The 25,946-nt window shown below is 31.6% G+C and overlaps 2 protein-coding genes across 2 annotated transcripts; one reads left to right on the forward strand and one right to left on the reverse strand.

The window, feature by feature from the left end:
- The first annotated feature begins 4,698 nt into the window (after positions 1–4,698).
- LOC124543154 (guanine nucleotide-binding protein subunit beta-2) lies at positions 4,699–12,500 on the forward strand. The gene is made up of 9 exons (XM_047121225.1): positions 4,699–4,832; positions 5,437–5,582; positions 7,550–7,683; positions 8,885–9,050; positions 9,378–9,463; positions 9,828–9,943; positions 10,407–10,533; positions 11,330–11,416; positions 11,795–12,500. Exons 1-9 carry the CDS (start codon positions 4,764–4,766, stop codon positions 11,899–11,901), a joined length of 1,038 nt encoding a protein of 345 aa, XP_046977181.1. The 5' UTR covers positions 4,699–4,763; the 3' UTR covers positions 11,902–12,500.
- Positions 12,501–13,056: 556 nt separating this feature from the next.
- LOC124543275 (juvenile hormone esterase-like) lies at positions 13,057–24,965 on the reverse strand. Its single transcript, XM_047121438.1, has 10 exons — positions 24,708–24,965; positions 21,740–21,892; positions 20,372–20,519; positions 19,757–19,951; positions 18,304–18,500; positions 17,453–17,609; positions 17,156–17,325; positions 14,884–15,034; positions 14,661–14,787; positions 13,057–14,052 (listed from the first exon to the last, which is right to left on the reverse strand). The coding sequence occupies exons 1-10, from the start codon at positions 24,897–24,899 to the stop codon at positions 13,866–13,868; spliced, it is 1,677 nt and encodes a 558-aa protein (XP_046977394.1). The 5' UTR covers positions 24,900–24,965; the 3' UTR covers positions 13,057–13,865.
- Positions 24,966–25,946: the final 981 nt, after the last annotated feature.

The following is a 25,946-nucleotide window of genomic DNA, read 5'->3' on the forward strand; positions in this document are numbered from 1 at the left end:
ATAGGTTATTAAAATATTTATTCGACTATCGGAATTCTGTGCATAGTACAACGGGGGTGTCTCCCGCGAAACTGGTATTCGGTCGTCAACTGAGGTCAATACTAGATCTTTTAATTCCTCATCCGTCGCCTTCGTCCCCTCGTCTGAATAATCATGTTCAAAACAAACAGTGCTTGCAGACTAAATATCACGGCGGAAAATTAAGAACTAATTTTAAACCAGACGATGTAGTGATGTTTAAATCTTTTATAAATAAAAATAGATATGTGTGGTGTAAAGGTACTATTATCAAACAGTTGGGTAAAGTGTTATACTTAATAAAGACTTGTGAAGGTATTAATGTTATAAAACACAAAAATCAAATTGTTTTGTCAAGGAATGTGTCTAAAAACCAACTGGTTCAACCGGGGAACAGTAATCGAAGTGAGGAGGAAAATCAACACCGAAGTGATGTGAAACTTGCATCAGTTCCCTCGACGAGGACGCAAACTAAGATGGTTTTGAGAAATATTCCTAGAGTAAACTATAAAAAATATTTTTAGATAAAAATAATTGTCAAATAAGGGGGGAGGAAATAGTAGATAAATAAGTATATATAGGTGCGTGCTGCGTCACCACAGATGAGCGCCAATAAAGTCAGTGCGTAATGAGCTACAGCGCGTTTCACTTGTGTCCTATATCTACCACTAGTTGTGGTCTTCATCATCAGTTCCACTTCATCAAATGTCACTTTTCGTGAGCATATAACCAAGGCACTTTGAATAAAACCGAAATCACTATAGGTGTGCCTATAAAATTTGAGGAGTTCCCTCGATTTCTCCAGGATCCCATCATCAGATCCTGATCTCCTGACAATGGGACCACCTGTAAAACATGCCCTTTCAAACAAAAAAAGAATTGTCAAAATCGGCCCAGCCATCTTCGAGTAATTCGGTAACATACATAAAAAATAAAAAAAAAAAAAGGCCCCGACGAATTGAGAACCTCCTCCTTTTTTTGAAGTCGGTTAAAAATAGTTTTTTATACTTTTCTTTATTTATTTACAAAATGAAATTTGTAATACATTAATTCCTATTTTATACAACAACAACCAAGCTAAATTTGGCTCTTTGAAATGCGTAGGTTCGTTTATTATTTGCTGGACACGTGATTTGCATGAAATTAGAGAAACACGCTTCCCGTAACAAGCTTTTCGGCCATCGGACGAATATTGATATTACTTCAATGGTTTATAGATATTAATTTATTTTCCTCGAAATAGGTGAATGCGCAAGAACGATTGCATAATTTCCATCAACTTATCAAATTATACTATATTCATCAATACTGTTTGTTCAGGTTTAATGCGTAAATGACTAAAAGGAAATCCTTCTTAGAAATCTTTCTGACGTTGATGGCGCATGCAAGGGTATACATTTTTGTTTAACTTATTAATCAATGAGTTGCTAAGGTAGGCCTAATTAATCTTTACCAGCGAGTTAGACTTCCATTGCATTTAACTCGATTTTTATATGTACCAGTATTGTAAATTATTGTGGATACTGGTAACAACTTCATGGTTCTAGCTACATACAAATAATATCAGAGGCAACTAAGTCAAATGCAGGTCGGGAAAGCAAGTGTTAATAGAAAGGCAGAATAAATTGCACTTTCAGTTGAGAGAAATACTCGAAAACTAAACTGGTTGTTACGTGTTTTAGACGTGATTAATTGAGTTGGAGTCAAACACATAGGCCTAGAAATATAGACCTAGGATCAGTTTAATTATTGTCCTAAATACTCAGATCGTCATGACCTACCTCGGTGTTCTATGTTCTACGGTGATCTACCTCTATTAAATCGCCCTTTTTCCGCATAATAATTCAGACAGGGACTCTTTTTTTGTACTTTGTTTAAAAGGAACAATTCTTACTAAAACCAGACACCGATTATCACAATTTTTTTAAAACAAATCAAATGTTAACTACCAAATTAGAAGGCGAAGAAAATCTAATTAAACACGTTGTGCTTGAGGTGGATGTTTTAATATATCTACATGATATGTAGAGTCTTCCTGTCTCGTTCTTATAATAGCAGGATTTACAGGACAACGCTACGATAAGGAATTTCATCTATCATTTTTGTCTATTCATCCTTCTATCCGTAGGCAAAGAACTTTTAATTGAAGTATGAGATACTTTTTTTTAAGATTATAATTAATAAAAATAAGTCATGCAGAGTTTCTTTTCTAAAAACAAAACTAAAAACAAATAAACAACGATAGTTTAAACAACGATATAAACAATAAAATATGATATAAATAAAAAAAATAATGTTTAGGTTTTTTTGAGTTCTTTAACTTAACTGTGAAGCAATAAACTGAAAAGCTTTCTCATTATTACTAAGTAGCTAATGTCTTATATTATGTAAGAGCGTACATGCTCCAAACATAAGCGGCGCTATTCACGCGACGTGCATAGACCCTAAAACCGTTTCGGTAACATTAAATAATTGCATTAATATGTAAAAAAAAGTATTTACTTTTATTCTTTAGATACATGAGTTACTGTGAAAAGGTGTTTTGATATTTATTAAGATTATGCTTGTTTATATATATTTATATATATGTAAGAAAAAATATTGAGTATGGCTGATAACAAATTTTCAAAATTCTCAAAATAAATAAGAAGTCAAATACTAAATATTATGTATATTATATTAAGTTTGTATTTTATATAACAAAAATATTTTAGATTATTAACAATTAAATAACTATGAGTTGAAAAATTAATATTGTTCAAATTAATTAATTCTAATCATTAATAATTAAAAGCTATTGGCTCGTATCTAATAATGGAATAAATAATTTAATGGATAATTCCATTTCTGTTTTAAATTACTAGGGATTCGCCGATGCAGTTCGTAGTTACATAATACCGATATCGAAATAATATAGAAAGTTTTAATTAAGATTACCATATTTTCCTTGTTATTTATAATCTATACATGGTATAAAACGAAGTCGTTAACCGTTGTCTGTCCGTATGTATGCTTAAATCTTTAAAATTACACAACGGATTTTGATGCAGTTTTTTTTTTATATAGATAGATTGTTTGATGGGGAAGGTTTATTATGTATTACACATATTATATATTACATGTACAATGTAGTAGAGAAACACATAATTTTAGAGGTTTCTGAAGTTATTTTGTAAGTTAACACATTATTTGCGTTGAAAAACGTTAAATCATATTGAAACCTAAATAACGTTCAGATATGGAATCTTATCACAGATGACAATTCTGCCCGTTAATTTTAAATGATCGAACGTACTTATAATATTGTTACATCACTACTGAAATTCACGTGTTCAATTATAAATGAGGATTACAAACTGACCTTTGAATGTCATAACCAATTCAATTTTAAATCAATAAAGGTGTACTAGTGTTACGTAATAAACGATATCATATCCATATAAAGATAAATGTTATGGGATTTCAGGTTTTAATATATTCCTCTTTTATTTACTAACTATTAACTACTAAAATAATATATTTTACTATACAATAAACAAGTTACAATACCTAAACATTTTTATCCTTATCAGATATATTAAAAACACATCAGTGACGTAAAATTACTTAAAACGTTTTTTTGTATACAAATAATTATCACGAGTTATTTATTGTCCAAATTTAACTCGTCACGGATCTGATTTTTAACTAAACATTTTAGCCCTCCACGGGTGACATTACCTATACAAAAAGTAATGTTCTACTTTTTTTTTAATATTTGCGAATAATCTACCTTATTGTACTGACCACAATAGCGCATATGAGTTTATAATGAAAGAAATTTTAAACATTCCTAGTACCAATGTGTAAGATGGTCTGTCCCTGGTGCCTGTAATAACATTCGCTGCTTTACCTTATAAACTCAACTATATTAAATATTGCGGTTCGGTGGTAGAATTTGTAATGAGGATGTGGTGGTACCCAGGGGGGGCTTGGACAAAGGTATTCAAGTTTTTACTCATACAGTTGATAAAAAGATCGTGGGCAGACTAAACAGGAACCAGTTCTTTTAAGTATAATAAATGTTATATCTTAATGTTGAAATAAAACTACGGGTAGACTGACAGACAGTCTACCCGTGACCACGAACGCTGTAAAGTGCTCGAAACATCGGGATGCCAAAAATAATTAATATACGCGATTCAAATCCGTCATAACTAGTTTTACTTCAATGTTATATATTCTTTGCAATCATATCTCATAGTGGAATACGGCACGGTGGATATCCTCCACAGAACCTTAGTTACCAACTGCGCAGATGACATTATACTACACGTGTGTTTGCAATCACGCACACTTATGGTATACGAGCAGTATAATATCTGGTACATTTGCAGGTGCAGCTGCTATATCCTCGGTGTAATAGCCCTGTTATATATGTCTTGACCAGACAGAGATCTGACGCAGACCGATGGAGCGTTAAGAGCTTGACAAGTCACCAGATCGCAGTAATGCCTTCTTCCCAACTTAAGGATTCGAATTTTAAATGATATATCTAAAATATTGTTGTTAAAAATCATTAAATAATTATTATAGTTTTCTATTTTAACTAAAATAAAGAATTATGTCAAGCAAAGTAGAGCACATCTATAGCTTCGCTTTATAGGAATCCAATTAAACTAATTACATTAGGATTGCTTGCATATATTCCATCAGAATCGCAGTAACCACCAAAGAAGCAACTTGTTTCAAAGTAAGTTATAAAAATGCCGAAAGATGACCCAGAGACCGCGGCGCTCAAAAAGGAATTGAATGATATAATCGCCAAAGCGAAGGTAAATATGGAAACCATTTTATTGATTGTTCATTGTCTAGTAATTACTTATATTTAATTAGTATGGTATTGTACTTATATGTATTGATTTTGTCACTGCAGCGTGATTTCTCATATTTAATATATATTTTTTAAGCTTTGCGCGCGATCTTTTATTGCTTACTAGTAATCATGATAAAACAATCATTACCGAGAATTTTGTTTTTTTTTTTAATATTCTAGCATATAATATTTTAAAATATGTTTTTTTTCTAGTTTTTTTATTAATAAATCGTGTTATATTTAAGAGTTAATATTAAAATATATGAATATCAACTGTAGCGATTGTTTACAACTGATGTGGCTTCTCAGAAAATTAAGTCTAAGCCTTTTAAATCCAATTTGTATGGTTACTTTCAGATGATTAATTTACGTACCTAGCATTTATATTGTAGCCTTTGATTTCAAAACTACATTACACTGATTAAGTTTAAACGACCTTGATAGTCTAATAATAAGAGTTATTTTCAATTTTACATAAGAGACCAATTTCATAGCTCGTATTAATTTTAAGCGGATTTAAATGGAACGAAACTTAAATAAAAGTAATATGCGTATTCTTCCAGGCGGAACAAGAAAAGGTTGCTGATGCAAAACTAGCGGAAAAATGTGGCGATATGGCTGATGTTCCTAAGATTCGCCTTATAACCAAGAAAACGCTGAAAGGGCATATTAATAAAGTTAACTCCGTGCACTACAGCGGGGACTCTAGGTATTTAGAACTAGTTAGAACAATATACGCCATTTATAATCAATCATCCATATAACTGTTATAAATTCAACTTCGCCGTGTATATATAGTTTTTTAATATACGCTGACATCTACCTCCGCGTAAACAAACGTAGATCAAACAAATGTTTCATATAATATGCAAAAGCCCGTGGCCCGCCGGCGTGAGGTCGGAGAAATGACCTGATTCTCGATGCATACCTACATAAGTCCAATAGCGACAGCTAACTTGATAAATGTAATAAATCACTCTTCGCTTAGGTCGTTTGAAAATTTCCCTCAGTTGGAAACAATTTTCATAATCTGATTCAAAGGGAAATTGCATTTAAGGATGTCCTAGAGGCGGAAAATCAAAGCTGGAACAGAAAGTGCACGGCTAACTTTATTTACACGGTTTTATGGAAGCTGCAGTGCATTCCGACATGTTTATTACAAATTTAATTTGTCACGATCTTTTAAATTTCGTACTGTTGTACACAATGTACAGTACACTTTCATTAAAATAAATTAAATATTATTAAATACTTGATATTCAATTAGTACTTTTTGAAATACACGTAACGAGTATTCAGGAATTTAGGTATCTGGTTTTATTGAATTCGTCAAATGTGTTCTAGTTTCAATGGACGAAACTCTATAAAAAAATACAAAACGATTTTTCTTTCATACCATCCTATACATGAAAGGCAAAAGGCCAATACCAATATTAAATTATATGTTCTTGCTGCGACGCACTCTGCAGCCGTTTGATAGGATTCCTTTTGACGTTGGTATGACATCCGCTCGCCCTCCTTTTCATTTTTAATATTTTTTACATTGCGTGGATATGTGTATTATATGAAAGCAGTTTAAAGTTGTATAACTTAAAATCTGCAATTCAATATAGAACACAAGCATTCACTATGTTTAAGTTTAAAAACTTTTGAGTAATTTTAAATTGGTAACAAATATTTCAATAAACAGACCTAATTAAAAAAATATAGATCTTAATAATATATCTGTGTAAAATAAAGTTCCAAGCCTTCTTGAAGGGAAAGCAGGCCTTTGTGGAACATTTACTATAAATTTACTAATTTTCGCCTACGGCTTTAAACGGGTGTTGGGCTATCGTATTAGACGTTTAAGCATAAAAATAGTTTATCTATGGGTTCATGTTTGCTTTAAACCAAATTTCCTTAAATTCAGTTGAGTTGATTAGTCGTGAAAGCGTAACCGTCAGACAGTGGGTATTACTTTCGCGTTTACAATATTAGTATTGATAAAGCATATCTCATCTAACTTTCCTCTTTCCGTGTTTATTGTTAACTGTTTATATAAATGTTTTGTAATGAATTATGTAATTTAACACCACCGTTATTTCTTAAGATGATATACGAAATTATTTTTATGAGTGAACATATGTATATCTAAAAAACACAGGAAGCTATTACTTTCAAAATGTGGCCGTGGAAAATCTGACATTAATAAAATTTGCTCAAAAACGTTTGAATATCTTCTGGGCAAGTGGGTACGGTAGTCTAGCTGTCACTACTGTAAATCATGATACCAGTGATATACATAAATCCTCGGTTAAGCCGACATAAGTTTTTATTTTTGTGTCAAAAAATTCTAATTAACAATCGACATTAGGCACAAAGCTTACTGCGCTACGTTGCAACCACATTCCAAACCTTTCACTAAGATCTTACAACGTTGACAAAATATATCACGTCATTTGTTACTGTTACTATTATTACAAAGTAACATAAATTATTATTAGCCTTTGGCTTCAAAGTATTTTATAATCGAGAACTAAAAACGGTTTTTGTATACGGTATAATAACAAAAATTATCGAAAAAAAAAACACTATATTAGAGGAAAGGTAGGAAGAAATACTTTTAATGTCCTAAACTGTCATTTTCTTTTGTTTTCCTGTTTTCCATCGACTTGTTTTATTTCACTGTTACAGGCATTGCGTAACAGGTTCTTTGGATGGTAAGCTTATCATCTGGGACACTTGGAGCGGCAACAAAGTACAAGTGATACCGCTGCGCTCGGCCTGGGTGATGAGTGTCGCATTCGCCCCCTCTGGAAACTTTGTTGGTAATTACTTACGTAGTTACATTTCTAGAAATATGTTAATAGATGTACGATCATATCTCTCTCACTCTTTATTGCGTAAATATATACATGCAGTTATTAATTATATTAATCACTAATATTCTTCTTTTAAATTCTAAATAAAAATGTGTATTTGTCGATTACATATTCATATATTCCTCCGATTGTTATCAATCTTGATCATTTGTTAAGCGTAAAGGTTGTTGGCCAAGAAACAAGTATTTTTTCTAATTGCCCTAAAATATAAACGTTTTATGTAAACCCGAGTGAATTAGGATGAATTGGTTGTAATTGAACCTACAAAAAATTTCACCTACGACTGGTTGCTATGTAATATTCCTGCGAAAATTTACCATATGTAGCTCTTTAAAATTTTGCTCTGTTCTGATTCGTCAATATCGATTTTCTACTCAACGAGAAGCAGTACAAATGTACCAATGAATATTTCATTTAACAGGTATTCTAGTTAGTTCAAGGTTGTAATATAGTCAGAACTAGCCTTAAGAGAAAACTACTCAAACAATTAAAAAATATATAATCTTTATTTAGTGCAACCTATCCGGTACATCCAAGTTTGATTATTATTTATTAAACGTTAAATTAAACATGTGTGCAGTAATACACATATTGAAATTGCTGTTTCATAATAATTTTATCAGACTAGAGGGTGCTATTACGGTTAGGTATGTGTGGAGGACCAGTTTTTATTAATCCTAATAATATTTAATGGTGTTCGATAACCTATGGATAGGTTATCGAACAACCTATCAACAAAATCTTTGATGAATATAACGTCATACTATTAGTGTATAGTACGACGCAAATTAGATGTAGCATCGGAAAATGCAATGGAATGAAAATAAAACCGATTACTGCCGATTTACACAACCTATAGAAATAGTTACCTATCTCGCCATTCGACGCTATTCGTCGCTATAGATTCTCGCGTCAGAGAAAGCAAGTGCATGTAAATCGACGCGTCAAATTGACGAATATATTAAGTCATATGATATTACATGTTATTACGTTTGTGAAAAGATCATAATCGCATGAGAAATAAATATTGATAATTTGGGATGGCGTACTCAATTCGGATGTGATCGGTTTTACGAATTTTTCCGATGCGACATAAGTTGTGTCGTACTATATATTATTTGGGTTTACATGATATATGTTTATTTAGCGTGTGGCGGTATGGACAACATGTGCACTGTGTATGACGTTAACAACCGGGACGCCACGGGCTCGGCTAAGATGGTGCGCGAGCTGGCCGGCTACGAAGGGTTTCTCAGCAGCTGTCGTTTCCTTGACGACACGCATATACTCACAGGCTCCGGAGACATGAAGATGTCTGTATATTTTATTGCCTTAAGATCTTAATAACAAGAGCGTCAGCTTCACGATTAGAATGCTATTATTCAGGATTAGCCTTCTAAAATGAAAAAGAAAACAATCAATTATTCATTTACCAAGCAGCCATAACAATATAATGTCGGTCAATAATTAACTAATTTATAGAATATATGAAACTAATAACATGTCACATCCTTGATTTTCGTCCTGACATTTAATTTCACATCTATGCATAATATTTATCAATTTATTTGTTTATAGAAGAAATAACCTATCTAGGTACCTATTTTACCTAAGTTACCTTTATCGAAATAATTGCGCAGATGTGTCTGGGATTTGGAAGTCGGCAAGAGAGAAGTCGAATTCGACGCTCACGCAGGTGATGTGGTGACCATATCCTTAGCACCAGGTGAGTACTTTGTTAGAAAGAGATGACGACAAACAAATTCATATTTTATCATAAGTTATGTTCCTAACTTTTTACTCCACTTAAGCCTACTTCATCATAAACTTTGAACTAAACTTAAGTTATCTTAAGTTCTAAAGTAGATTTTGCTTCACAAATACACTTGAGCCACTTCTATCTCTCGTAATAATATGCCTACATTTTGACTTGGCGCCAATTCTTTTTTTTAATATTATGGCTACTCAACAGGCAGGCAATATGGCAAGTAAATAAGAAATATAAAAATGAGTGCCTTATTCTGTTTGTATTCAATATCAATGCCTTGTTAAATTGGTTTTAAAGTTTTTTTACATTTTATTCCCGACAGATATGAAGACGTATGTGACTGGTTCCGTCGACAAGACCTGCAAGCTGTGGGATGTGAGAGCGGAAAAAGAAAAACAAACATTCTTCGGTCATGAAGCCGATGTGAACAGCGTATGCGTAAGGAAACCTACGATTTCACTAAAAAGATTTTTAACAATTTGTATTAACAACAACAACAGCCTGTAAATTTCCCACTGCTGGGCTAAAGGCCACCTCTCCCTTTGAGGAGAAGGTTTGGAACATATTCCACCACGCTGTTCCAATGCGGTATGGTAGAATACACATGTGGCAGAATTTCTATGAAATTTGTCACATGCAGGTTTCCTCACGATGTTTTCCTTCACCGCCGAGTACGAGATGAATTATAAAGACAAATTAAGCACATGAATCAGCGGTGCTTGCCTGGGTTTGAACCCGCAATCCTCGGTTAAGATGCACGCGTTCTAACCACGGGGCCATCTCGACTCAATTTGTTGTATTAAAACATTTACGATTTTATTTGTATCTATAATTACTCCTGATTTTATTACAAATGTTTACTGTATATAATATAGTCACATAAATACTTTTTTGTTGTCAGTACCATCCGAGTGGTCAAGCATTCGCAACTGCGTCCGAAGATAAGACAGCGCGACTGTTTGATATTCGCAGCGACCAGCAACTTGGTCACTACACGCCGCCGGGCGCCAGTGGCTTTACTAGTTGCGGTTGGTATTTTGAACGAAGATGTTCATATAATTGGACTATTATAAAAACAAATTAATATAGGCTTTAGTCTATGCTGGAAAGGGAAACAGCATGTAATGGTAAGCAGTATATCTGGTCTCGGTTGTGGGTCGCCAATCTCAAGACCGACGAGTCAAATACGCGCGGATGTATCATAATGCACAACCGTATTTGCAAAAACAGACACTGTCTCTCTCTCTCTCTCTCATAATTTGACGGATCGGCAAACCCGACATGACATGAGTGCTTCCATGTTCCAGGTTTCGGTTTACTAAGACTTCTTCAAATGTAATCAATCGTTATGCCATTGATCATACTATATGTATTATTGTTAGTTTTAGTACCGAGTATAAATTTGATTTTCAATGTCATTAATAGTTATAATTTCACATTAAATTAATTGGGTAATTACAATTAGAACCTTCTCTACAGTCATGAGTATGGTCTGTATATGACGGCGTATATATGACACAAGTTTGAAACTCAATTTCCTTCCACTTTCATGCTTGTTGAACAATTTCCAATTTTGTACATTATAAAACCATGAAAGTACTTTTACGCTAGACTATAAACAGATAATTAATAAACATCGATACCTAAATAAAATAAGATATAATTTAAACGTACGTATTTGTAAAACATTTTTTTATATTGCATTTTGATAAAGGTTTCAGTTGAATCCTAGTATTACATTTATTATATTATTTGTACAGTTTAATCAAATTGGAAACTAAGTTCATCTAATAACAAACTCAATGTGAAAATATTATTTTCTAGGGTTGTCGGTTAGCGGCCGCTATCTACTCGCTGGTTCGGACGATAACACGGTTCATTCCTGGGATACTCTCAAAGTCGCCCATACAGGTATACATACTTTTCATTTCAAATTGTATTAGTTACACCACCCAATAAAATAACCCACTATTTGATAAACAGATTAAATAAATAGATGCAGATAAAAATTTGTTTATTCAAAATTATAAGTCTAAATTTTTGTAAATTAATATTTGTATTGTGAGTTAATCGAATCTGTATAAGTATTGTATAAACAAGAAGTTAATTAATTTCAGTTATATTGCCAACAAAAGAAAAATGAATAAGACCGGGAGTTTCGTGCAAACCAATCTCGTTTTACAGAATAGTTTTCACACCTACTGTTTAAATAGGAAATATGCAAGTTATTTATTGTCTCGACATTCAAGAAAATATCATTAATGTTCAATTTTTTTTACATCATGACAGGAACATTAAACGGGCATGAAAACAGAGTGACTTCTATTTCCTTGGCGCCGAGCGGCATAGCGCTGGCAAGCTGCTCCTGGGACCAGGGCGTCAGGGTTTGGGGTTGAATCTTGTGACCCAAAGAGGTTTACCAACATTTAAAAAAAATATTCAGACATATCTCATTGCCTTGTGAAAAAGATATAGCAATATCATATTATGTCAACTCATCTAGGTATATTTGGAATTATTTCAATCTGTTTGATAGCCTATCATGTAAACAATTATAGCTATTCTTAGCCTGTGATTTACATCGAACCTTTTTAATCAGGATATAAAAAAGTATTTATATTTGAACAATAAATTGGAACCCCGCTAAATTCACAGACACAATAACACGCCAATTATGTCAGTGGATTTTGATTTTATAAAAAAAAAGGATCTGATATAAATTTAAACATTTGTCCCATAATCGCTAACCACAATTGTAGCTTTCATAATAGATATTATAGGTATTTTATTTAGAATAAAAAAAGTATTTATTCCTTTTATTACTTTAGACTACGTTATGTTAATTTAATAATTATAGGATTCCATTTCACGTTTATGTTTATAGAATTAAATAATTTTAGTTATGTTATCAATTATATCAATAGTAAATTTATTGTATTTATATTTAAACACATTGTATTATTCTCGACGTAATAAAAAAAATTAACTACTCGTCTCTAATTATTTCTTTTCTATTGTCATCTCTCATCAACAATAGTTTTCAGTATAGTTCATTATCTCAAAAATGGGTAGAATAGGACTAGACATCCTCATGATCCTCAGTGTTACCATTTTCCCTGAAAATTTACACACATATGGAGAAGGGTATTCTGTCATTTATACAACTCGCTACTAGATGGCGCTGTAACACGTTAAATTACGAGTATCTACCGTTCAACAAGAAATGAAAAAATATAGCAATATAATTTATATCAAAATATCAGAAATGAGTTTTGTTTCTTTAGTGTTTTACTTTTATTCAACAAGATGTAACTTTCCTAGATTTTAACCCTGTAAGTTTTAGAGTTCCTATAGATCGTGTAATGAAAATCTTTGTCAAATAAGCATTCAGTCTATTTAAAAAAATATATAAGTAACTGTTCGTAATCATGATGCCAGTCGGAGGTTGAAAACACAGGGATCATGCCTGAACTGAAGGCAGCTTAAACATTTTCCTTACCCATGACTTGCTGTGATTACATTAATCATCGGTAAAATGTTAAAAATAAACCTTAGATAAATAGGTTTTATTCTATAGGCCACATGTATTATCTTACTAGCTACATGTCACTCCATACATAACAAATACTTAAGGTAAAATACAAGGTAGAAAAGGGGTTTCCTCATGCACTTATACAAACATAATGTATAATAACATATTACGAGTTATTAAATATTATTTAATCATATCACTTAAATACCCGAAGATGAATACTGGACGTATAAATCGAACATATGGTCGGATGCAAAAAACGCTTCGTTTTATTATATTTTAATATAAATCTATACACATGTATATACATAATTATTGGTTAATTTGTTTTATTAAATAACTAATTAAAGTTTAATTATTATATTATTAGTATTATTTTTTGTTTATTGTTATCATATATATAATACATTTATTAACCTTAAAATAACTTGGCAGTTCAATATTGATCTGACACTAATGACTAAACCTATATAATCGTATAAACAATTTGTAGTGTAAAATCACTTGAAATAAGTATTTAAGGGTAAAATATACACTGTCATAGCTTGTATTTTCTTGGAAGTTTAATTTTTCTTTGTTTTCCCATAGAAGCGAATTCAAAGTCGCCTTATAAGTATTTTCTTGCCGGTTCTTCTCGGAACCGGTGGTAGCTTCACTTAATAGTTAAATGACGCTTCAAAAGTGCTTGTAAAAGCCTACTCGAATAATGTTTATTTTGATTTTAATTTTTTATTTTGCCTGTCAATACTAAAGACATTAATTGTAATTTCTAATTGGTGATTTCGTATTCACCTATTGGTATAAACCAATCATAGCAAATTATGTAGCCTACAATTCGTCGACAAATTTCTGTGTTTTGATATTATGCCAAAGCGGCAGGTTGCCCCATAACCGCGAACTAGAAGCGAGGTGAGGCTTCATCACTTGCTTCGCTCCGATGTCTAGATATTCCAGTTTAGTCCCGCTAGTTGCTGGCTCCCAATGGAATGGAACTCTATGAGGTTTATTTGGATTCCTGTATAACCAGAAATTATCTATTAAAAAATGTATGCTTAAAATTACATTATATTTTATATTATGCATTTAGTATAAACGTATTACAGAATTCGCACATTTAATTAAACAAACATTCGCAATAAAATCGTATTTACGGAACTTATAAAATAAAATATCTTTGGGAAGCTTCAACACAAATTTTAACAAGTGAAAAGCAGTGTATATCGTCAATCTTTATCAACGACAGGGTCAGGTCACTGGTTGCATGCGATACCCTCTAAAATCTTTCATTACTTATAAACTATTATATATCAGTCTTCTATATATGTAGGATATCCGGCAATGAGTATAGGAAGTCATGGATTTATGAATACTATAACACAATTCGCGGTTGCAATTTGTTGGTACATTTTATATGTAAAACAATCGCTTTAGTTCTGCTGTCGCAAAGCATTATATAACACTAAATATGCGCGCAATTTAATTTTACAAATAATATAACATTTCTGTACCGCTAATTCATTGAGATTGGAGAACTAATGGTTTAAGCAACGCCCTTTGAAGACTTTACCTAAATAACTAATTATATAGGCGGCATTTTACTTACGGTACTTTACGTTAACTTACCCAGAAGTTGCAAAGTTGGTCCAAAGAGTGACAAGAAGATCAAGAATTTCATTATCTTCAGGTGTAAACTCGTGTAAGAGAAAGTGTATCGGGAAGAGATACATGAGTTCGTCGGCGTGACACACTCCTGTGAAATGGTAAATAAATATGGTACAAAATATTATAGGACATAGTGGCCCTTTCACGGTTGTAGCAAAATTAGAAACTTATAAAATGATCATACCGTAATCTCCTAAGGGATCGCCGAATATCTGAGAGAAGCTGTTAGCGCCTCGGTATGTGAGTTCATACAGGTACACTGGACTTTTACTGTAGTTAAGAGCTTGTTCAACGGATTCTACCGCGGGAAAAGCAAAGTACGAATCTGTGTACATCTGGAAAAAAGTTATATCGTGTTTATACACAACATTATATCATGTAATGTCTTTGATTGTTTTATCTAGATTGATAGAAAAGTTGGGCACGTGTTAAAAAAGTAGTGATCAGGAGTTGGCAAGTTAGCAGTTGTCGTGCCAAGCGTTCTTCTGTAGTGCAACATTCTATTTAGTTTTATAATTTATCTAAGATTATATCACAATTAAGATTAAAATAATAAATAAATAAATAAATATGAGAAAATATCACATACATTACTCTGATCCCAACGTAAGTAGCTAAAGCACTTGTGTTATGGAAAATCAGAAATAATGATAGTACCACAGACACCCAAACCCAAGACGACTTAGAAAACTAATGGTAATCTACATCGACTCAACCAGGAATCGAACCCGGTACCTCCTGGTGGCGTGGCCATGAAAACACTATGAGATGTCATGATATTAAAACACAAAAAAGAAAATAAACTAGAGTTTACAAACTTCTTTAACAAAGTACTACAATGGCACATGAACTGAACATTATAAGTGCATAAAAATAAATAAGGCATTGTTACCTATTTTTATAGGCATACTACTAGTGTTTAATTTGACCATTAATAAAATGCTTCTTCATTGAATTTAAAGTTATTTGAGTTTATGTGATTTCATAGCATATTTAGTACATAATATAGTATATACAGTATAATAATATATATATTTTATACGCCAGAAAGGAAAAAAACATTTATCTCGTTTACAATAAATCTGAATAATCAAAATTAAATTATTATGCAAGAATTATTCTTAGTCACCTTCATAATCATAGGTTATATGTTATATGTTAATATGATCATATAATAATTCGATCGAAGCTTAAATCGACGAACTATAAAGACTACAAGACACTTTTCACTATATTTGAATCGCACTCTAATTCTGTAATAACTACGCAAAACTTTTATTAACGGCGTGCAATTAAATTCCGTAAATAATATTCTCTTGCATTATTATGAGGAATTATTTTATTTATCTAATACTTATCACATTTGAATAACAGAAAAATAAAATAATTATATACGAAAATGACAAAAAAGGTACCACTTGGTTCTTGCCTTTTCCACTTACAAAAGCCATGTTTTTTGTCATTATTGTGACCTGTTCTTGTTTTTCACACAGAAGAATAGTTTTAAAAACCCACTCGTGTACCCTTCACGGGGTCATGATCTACACATCAACTATTTTTAATTTATTTAAGGAATTAATATTAATAATTCTTATGAAAACAAAGATTATTCTTTACATAATAACAATTGCTCCTCACACATGTGTAAAGTATATCTGATGCAATGATTTCGCAACGCATATAAATGAATCATTGGCGAATAAGGAAATAAGCCACGTCGTAAACGGTGAAAAACACACTTCCAACTCCAGGAAAATTACTATTTGGATCATTCGATGTTTTCCTTTTCATAATTTATTTTATGTTACAATCTTCACGTCTAATAATCAACTTTACGTCAACTCATAATAGGTAGTTCATAAGATTCACATATATAATGATTGGTCATGCTTTCTAACTTGTGTAAGATCAAGCACGGACTGACGAATATGTGTCACCGAAGATTTTGGTAATAATATAAACCATGTGCTCTTTAGATCGATATTAAATAATAAATAAATAAATATGAGACAACATCACATACATTACTCTGATCCCAATGTAAGTAGCTAAAGCACTTGTGTTATGGAAAATCAGAAGTAACGACGGTACCACAAACACCCAGACCCATGACAACATAGAAAACAAATGATAATCTACATTGTCTCGACTGGGAATCGAACCCAGGACCTCAGAGTGGTGGACCCATGAAAACCGGTGTACACACCACTCGACCACGGAGGTCGTCAATGAGATATGGACAATGCTTCGTAGGGAGTTGACGTGGAGGCCGTAGCCTCCTTCTGTGAGTCTGTCAAACTCCAGAAGGTGACGATGGAGTGAGAACGGAAAAGGTCCGATCCCGCTTGGTAGAAAGGACGAAAGTACAATCTCAGCCCTACGGCAGAACCAAAGACGGCGCTTAAAATATAGGATGTGACAATGGGGTCTAGGACGGGTAAGCTGTGAGTAATTACCTGTAGTATTCCTTTTTTGGCTTCTTCATCATCTTTGCCTAAATAAACGTCACGCAATTTTTTTGTGATCGTGCCTGGATACGGTGAATTCTCATAATAGTACGTGATAGGCGCGATTGTATCGAAACTAGACATAAACTCTTCATATCGCTCGGAATGCGCCGTTATCCCTGTTAACGATATTTTTAAACATCTTATTATTTATTTCATATACGTATGGATATATAATTTAATAAACATAATCGTTTTAATGAAATTACTCAAAGATTTTTGATAATAAAAAGTTATTATACTTACAGACAGACTTTAAGCATCCTTCATCTTTATTGAGGCCAGTGAGCCAAGGTACGAAATCCGTGGAAGGAGGAAGGCGAGGACTTCTTGTCAGGAAAGCGCCTGGAAGATCAGGTTCAATAACGGCCTTGAAAGTCGTCATTGGTTCGTAGTCCCATTCCTATAACCAAAGTTAAATATTACTTCCCTGTTGTATATTATAAAATACTTAATTACACTAATGACAGGAGGGCTGGTTCGTTTTGTGCCCAGAGGATCGGAATTGCGATTCAACGGGGACATGCTGCTAGCATTCTTGCCACCATTCCACGCGGTCAAGATTTATACAGTAACTAGTTTTAGTTCATATTTAAGCATTTAATGTTGTTAATTCTTATGTTAATTAAAATTTTGTAAGTATAAACGTAAAAAAAAAATATACTTAATACATCTAAATATTTCTGGATCGTTCTGTTTGAACGAAGACATAGTTATGACATTTTTTATTAAAAAAAATCGGTTTCGAAAAATGATATATGCTAATATATATCCCGAAAAAATATACGGTATTAAAACCGTAGATAAAAACTAGTAGACAGCAAAAAACCTGTATTTTTTATGCATGTCTTAAGATTAGAAGAATTATTTAAAATATTATTTTGCTATTAACAACGACTCATGATATTTGTGCAAATACAATAAAAATCTTCAAACATATTATTTGTCATGGTTGACTCTTTGGCTCTTGAGACTCTTTGTATCCGGTGTGTGTGTGCAAATGTGCAGCACAGCCAGGGCGGACATCCGAAGCTATTCTCCCATAAGGGTATTAATAATTAAAAAGCAATAATAAAAACATTAAAATTTAAACTTACATAAAATTGAAATTCAGTGTTGATAATATCGTAGCTGTTTAAATTACGGAGGCAAATGATCATCCGTTCAGAAGGAGACTGTGGACAGTTGAGGAACTTAGCGAGACGGAAAGCGTTCCGTTTCGCCTCACTGGGTGGAGCCTCCGCCCATGGAACCAGAGCGGTTCCGGATTCGGATATTGCCTTGTGAAAAAGTCCTGAAAATAAGCAGATAAAAACCAACTCTGAGTTTTCCTTTCCTTATAGCTATAAAATAGTATCTGATGTAACATCGGTAAGAAACGAATACGTGCAAATTAAATAAAATGATTTTCTCACATATTTAAACTGTAGTTTATGTACAACTTAATTTAGCAATATAACCTTTAATCGTTCATAATATTGTACATCATCAGTATAGATCTAACTTCGAATCTAACTCGTGAAATTATTGAGCGATTTAAGTTGATACGCTATTTTGATGTGTAATGTATCATTTAAATGTTGTAACCGTTATAGGCAATGCTGCAATTACAGTGATTTCACAATATTGTTCTGTGGTTAGTACAGTCTATGCTTGCTTTGCTACAGGGCCGACATTAAAGGTCGCCCTTCGTAACTAAAAAGGTTTTAAAAAATAACGGAACCCACATAACAGAATAACTTAATACGAGTTTAGTGAATGTTATAAAATTTTCGGCCTTGTCGTCGGCGGCGATTTCGGCGTTGTTGAACGTTATTGCTCTTTACATGTATTAATCTTTCGAATGTTTGTATGTAACGGAATTCCTAAAAAGTTAATGGTTTGTAATGGATTCGGCAGGTGAGCCTACGATTGAGACATATACATAGATCTACAATTTATATTTCGCCAAGACAAAGTAGGATTGGACAGATTGTTTTGACTATAAAAGACAATCTAGGTAGAAACAATCACAAATACAATATTTAACAACAACAACAACAACAACAGCCTGTAAATTCCCACTCCTGGGCTAAAAACCTCCTCTCCCTTTGAGGAGAAGGTTTGGAACATATTCCACCACGCTGTTCCAATGCGGGTTGGTGGAATACACATGTTGCAGAATTTCTATGAAATTTATCAAATGCAGGTTTCCTCACGATGTTTTCCTTCACCGCTGAGCACGAGATGAATTATAAAGACAAATTAAGCACATGAATCAGAGGTGCTTGCCTGGGTTTGAACCCGCTATCATCGGTTAAGATGCACGCGTTCTAACCACTGGGCCATCTCGACTCTATCTCGAAACAAGACTAAACAAGAGATATATTATCGAGCTAATGATATTATCGACAGACCGTCACGTCGTGGAGGAGTGGAGATTTTGAGCCATATTTCGATACACGAGAGAGAAAACTGATACGACGAAGACAAAGACAGCTATATATTTACTAAGTTTCATTTCTATGACGTATACGGTGCTCCAAGCGCATTATATAGCTAATAACTCACCAGTACTGGTTTGCGATAGCATGTGATAGTTGACACTGGCACCCCCCGCGCTCTCACCAAATATCGTAACCGATTGATTGTTGCCTCCGAAAACATGAATGGTTTTCTGAATGAACCGAAGTGCTTCTTGCTGATCTTTAAGGCCATTGTTACCGGGACAGTGCTCATCCTGAGTCGACAAGAAACCAAGAGGTCCTGAAAATTTTGTATTTAGTAAAATATTTTGGTTTTCGAACGTTAATTATCGTACCGTATCGTATTAATCATTTATTATTTACTTCACTTTAAATACACATTATTATAAAAATGATTATATATATATATAATTAATGTAATAAAAATTATTAACAAAAACTCTTGTTTTAATTTTTTTAATTTTTAATAACTTAAACAGTCTCACTTATTTTGCCGTAAATATTTAATTAAAGTTAAGGCTGTTTAAATGTTATTAAAATAAGTATCAATGAAACATTAATTATTTATTATTATTATTTTCTCATTGAAAATATATTCATTTAATTTTTTTGTAAGGGCTAAAGATTTAATTAAATAATTACAAATAAAAACCATTTTAATTTAACTATTTTGTTGATCGATGTTAATAAAATGTTTTACCTAATCTATAATTCATGGCTACAAATAACACATCTCTGTCGAGAAGATGCTCGGGGCCGTACATTTGGGTGGTACCATCACCGCACATCCAACCGCCGCCATGTATAAACACCATTACGGGAAGAAGTTCACGTTCTGGTATAGGATCCTTAAAAAAAACATATAGTAAAATATTGCGGCTACATCACGATTTGTACGAATATTTTACTTAAAAAGTTATAATCGATTTGATCGTAGGTTTTAAACAAAAACTTTTTAGTTTACAATGAAAATACAAATCAATTCAGTAAAATGAAATAATTGGAATTAATTAGACGATTACTTTAAAATTTCTTATATTTTTGTCACATTCCCTTTGAGTTTTACAACCTTTTATAACCTCGGTACCTCGAAAACTGATGAGTAAATTTTTATATCTTCTATGAATAATTTCCCACGAATTTCCCAAGATAAAAAGCCAACCTGCTGGCCGGATATATATAAATAAAATATAGAATAATTATAAAATATACTAACTGTAACTCTTCTTGACTCTTACATCAATATTATATGAATCTTATTTTTAAAATTTTTTATTTTACTATGAATTTGTTTATCGCTTAACAATATAAAACATGTTAAATAAGTATATTTTGTGTTCGCTTACTATTGATAATTCAAAAATATATTATAATCATATAAATCTATACCAATTGTAATCCATGTTGACAGGGCTATGTAAATCAAACATTTTTTAACAATTCTCAGTTGTTTATAAATAATAGTTTGAAAAATTATATAGATAACAATTATTCGTCGCATGACTACCGATGGCGTTTATAACGAGTCTTTAAAGCATTTATATTTTTAAAAGAAAATTTAGAATTTTCTAGAAACATTTAAACGTTCTTTTAAACGGTTTTTATAATTATAACAATTATTTAAATCTTAAACGCATTTCAAAAACACCGTCTAAAAAGATTACTATTAAGTTATATCAGTATAATTACTTATTCAACTTAAGCGTGCAGATCAGTTTATTATTCGGATGAAATAATATGTTGAAACTATTAATTATAAAATACTAGAGCTCAGTATGAGCGATAATCTGCTTTACCGATTGAGAATGACATATTACGTCGCAAACGCAATGATTTGATGTTTAGATTCAAATGGTACTAAGAGCTTAACATTTGATAAAGAAATTAGAAAACTGACGAAAGTTTTCTTACTCTGACTGTACATTGTATAACAATATGCATAAGAAGTTTAACTTTATTCCTAGCATTTTTGTTCGAATTATTTTTGACATTAAAACGTTAATATTTTAAATCAACTAACTTTTTTTTTATACCTGCCGGAAGTATGTGAAAAAAAGGTTTTACTTACGTTACCGATAAATGGCGAGTAAATATTGAGATAAAGACAGTCCTCTTGACCAACTATCTCTTTTTGTCGTGTGTATGGGTTTCTTTGGACACAAACGGGACTGACTTTCGTAGCATTTAGTGTACCTTCCCATGCCTCTATTGGTATTGGTGCCTGAAATAATAAAAAAAATCATATATTATTAAACAATTGATAGGCAGTAATACATTATGAAATCAAATAACTGGTGGAAAAAGAATCGCATTAAAATACGAAGCATTTGAATAGTGTGTCAATAGTTGCGGCATAGTCTGTGACACGACAATTATCGAACAATAATAGAATTTTCCCAGGCTATCCCTAGTAAATAAATTTGCATAGCATACTATATATGTATATACCTACTTATTATATACACAGATTACATATTTTAAAGTGATATAGGTTCGATGAGGATAAAGTCACTATCAAACAATACATGTCTGTTTAATTTTTTTTTTAAATCCTTCATAAAATAGATGCATTAAGTAGATAATATTCAACTTAAAATGGCATTAAGGTTTCTAAATATACTATATTTTTTAGGTATGTTTATATAAATGATCCAAAATAAATAATAAATTGACACGGGGTTTTTCTTCATTCCAATAATGACATTATCGTGAGGAAAGGTTTTTTTTTTAAACTTATAGTTTACAAGTATTATTTCCTTCCTTAAGAATTCATTATTTAAATAAAATACTTAACAAAAGTGATTTAAATGTTTGTCTTTAAAATTTCGTGTTTTTATTAAGTAATTTTAATTATAATATATTGAGATTTTTTATTTTTTTTCCACGAATTGAATTAGTGTTCATTCGCATATAATTGCATTGTATTTGTTTTATGTATATAAAAAAAATATATAATTTTATTTTTAAGGTATATATTACATACATAATAATATATATTTTAAATAAATCGCCCAAAACACAGTAATTAAATAATTCTACTTCTCTACAATAGAGCTGCAATTATGTATGGGTATATTAACATTACACGTGTAATTTAATGCCTTAAGGAAAATAACCTATTTATATTGAGAACTAACAAGTGAAAACATATATTTATTAAAGTTCAATTACCATGTCATCTCGTAAAGATTTAATTATAAGTTACAATTACAATTGAAATATATTTTAGGTAAAGGAAAAAAAATATTTATATTATATTATCAACGTTTAAGATCTAAAAGCACAGTTTATTCGAAATTTAAAGACAAAATATTTTCTAAAACCAGAAAGTTATTACTCATTAAACATTCATATTAAATTGCTAGTTAATATTAAACTTTAAATAACATTAATTAAGTCACAAAATGATGTAAAACTTGAATGCGTTTTGTGATTGTTACAAATTGACATGTATCGATTTCGAAAAATTCGAAATGATGTTATACAACTCGTTTTGACTGGTCGAATTTGAAAATACATATTGATATTTTCGAAACTGCTATATATCTGTAGGCTAATAAACATATATTAATATGCTATCGTATATTAAAGTATTAAGCTTCAGTTTCGTTTTAGAGAATTTCGTAAAAGTTGATTTTGAGGTTGTGTATAATAGTTAATTTCTTAATAAAAAAAAAATTGCGTTTATATATTAGTTCTCTATTATTCCTAATCTATTCATCCGACAGTGATGAAACTTTGTTAAGGCGTTCTGCGTAAGCTACCGAGGCCCTGGCCCAAAAAAACGAGAAACTGATTTGTATATTTCTAATTCAATAAAAAAGTTTTATATACAGCCTCATTTAACGTTACAGTTCAGAAATTATTTAGTTAAATATAAAAAATAATCATCCATTAATGTTATTTACTATTTTTGTTTTAAAATTAAAACGAAATTTTGCTGCTTGATAGATAGAAATGTTTTATTTATCGTATGGTCTGAAATTAAATTATTTAAGTATTAGTTGTATTGTAATTTACTTTATTTTGACATTACTACATTATTTATTGAAGTTTTAGGTCTCTGTCTGAATATATATTATTTTTGAATAAAGAGAGATGTAATTAAAATCAGAAACTTCTTATTTAGAATTTGAGTTCTCTAAAAATAAATATTCTTATAGCGATATTGAGCTAGTTTTGTGGATATGTAAAGGGACGAATTTATTTATTTTTGCTGTTTTGAAATAGTTTAATGTATAAAATTATTTTTTGATACTGATTACATACTATAGGTAATACGATATAAAAATATAACTTCTTCTAAATGTCATATTACTGGTAAAATCATCATCATCATCAAGCCTCTTAACCTCTTTAGATGATTATTGTGACTTATCATATTCTGCCACAAATATTATTGCACTTAGTTGACACACATGTGTCAGAATTTCAATCCCAACATTCGTGTTTCTCACTAACACCGTCGTTGCCTAATATATTGTAAACATTAAATGCAGTTATTGGTTAATGACATCGTGGAAAATATAGATAAGACTTGACACCATTCTTTATATTCGTCGTCTACATATATTGTCTACTTCACGCAAACATATTATTAGCCTACTAGTATTATAATTACTACTACTAATACTATAAGTTGTGTCATAATTTGTATTCATTCTATTAACATAAATATCAATATTAGATGCAAAGCGTTTAGCTAGATTCGATAGATAGCCAAGTTTCAAATTTTGATTATTGTTATTAACATTTATTTATGAAATATTTACAATGTATAGTAAACCATTTATTATATCGTGAGTAGTAGCCATAATTAAATATTTACCATTTTTAATTTAGGTTTTTTTTTTACTACTTTAATCCGAAATTTATTTTAGAAAATCTTTTGATTTTTTTTCGAAACGAGAACTATGAGAATCTGAGGCCTATTTAAAAAAAACTTTCCATAATCTCTCGAAAATATATTATAACAATATTAGTATTATTATTATTTTTCTAAGCTAACATTAAAATATTTTTAAATGATAGCTTACCCTAAACCTTAAGTCTCCGACAGGAGGCACAGCATAAGGAATGGCTGTGAACGCAGAAATCTGTCTCCCTTTCCGAGTTTCCATATAATATCCCTGCATATCACCTAATGGTGTTTTTCGGAACGGTACACTTTCAACACAAACAATGAGTAAAATCCCGTTCAACAACCATAGCGCAGTCCTACGGAACATTTTGTATTCCGCACCGTTACTATCGAAAACAAAAAAACAAATGAAAACGTAGATTGAAGTCGCGCGGTTAAATAAGAATAGGTGAAGCGCTAATATACCTAAATATAGCTAAGGTTCGGCCACACTGACACGGCAAGGCCATTCAGAGCTAAGCTTATGGCGTTACACTTATTAACAAATAATTGAAAATATTTACTACGAGAAAAAACAATACTACTATCAGTTGATAGTGTAGATAAATCGTAAATTACGTTAGGGTTTTATCTTGACTATTCTATTCAATGATTACGAATTCATTTGTACTCTTAACAGCTTATTGTAATATAATTAAAAAAATATAGGTATAATATCGTCATTCGTCGATGAATACACATATTACGCAAAAAATACCGGGTTTTGTATCTTAGATGCTTTGCAATATGTAGGTTACAACTGGTTTGTATAATTATCCGACGAGTGTATCGCAAATGTGTTCCTTAATGTTGTTTTTAAGTTTAATCATATAAAGAGTAACAGCAACGCTTAAAGTTCATGAAACAAAACCTGTTTTTTACCATTTAATAACTAAGAGTCCGCTCGTCAAATTATTCTTCATCGACGTTGTGAAGCGTCACTTTCATATATTAAGTACGTAGTGAATGTAATTATTGTATTTGTTTTATTATACGCACCTCACTCAGCCAATGATGTGTTGCAAGCCATTCAACACATTCTTAATATAATTTTATTTACAACTAGCGACACGGCCCAGCTTCTCACGGGTGCAATGCTGATAATAAATACACTTAAGCATGTATTCAATACAAAGTTCATAGCCTTTTTTTGACTTAGGACGTCATATAATTCCGTAAATTTATCAGTGTTTCTCTGCTATATTATAAATGTATCATGTAAACCTTCCTCTCGAATCACTCTATCTATTTAAAAAAAACGCATCAAAATCCGTTGCTTAATTTTAAAGATCTAAGCATACATAGGGACAGACAGTGGGAAGCGACTTTGTTTTGTTTATGTAGTGAAGCGCAAAAGTTGCTAAGTCATTTGATG

This window comes from Vanessa cardui, chromosome Z, assembly GCF_905220365.1.
Source record: "Vanessa cardui chromosome Z, ilVanCard2.1, whole genome shotgun sequence".
NCBI lineage: Eukaryota > Metazoa > Arthropoda > Insecta > Lepidoptera > Nymphalidae > Vanessa > Vanessa cardui.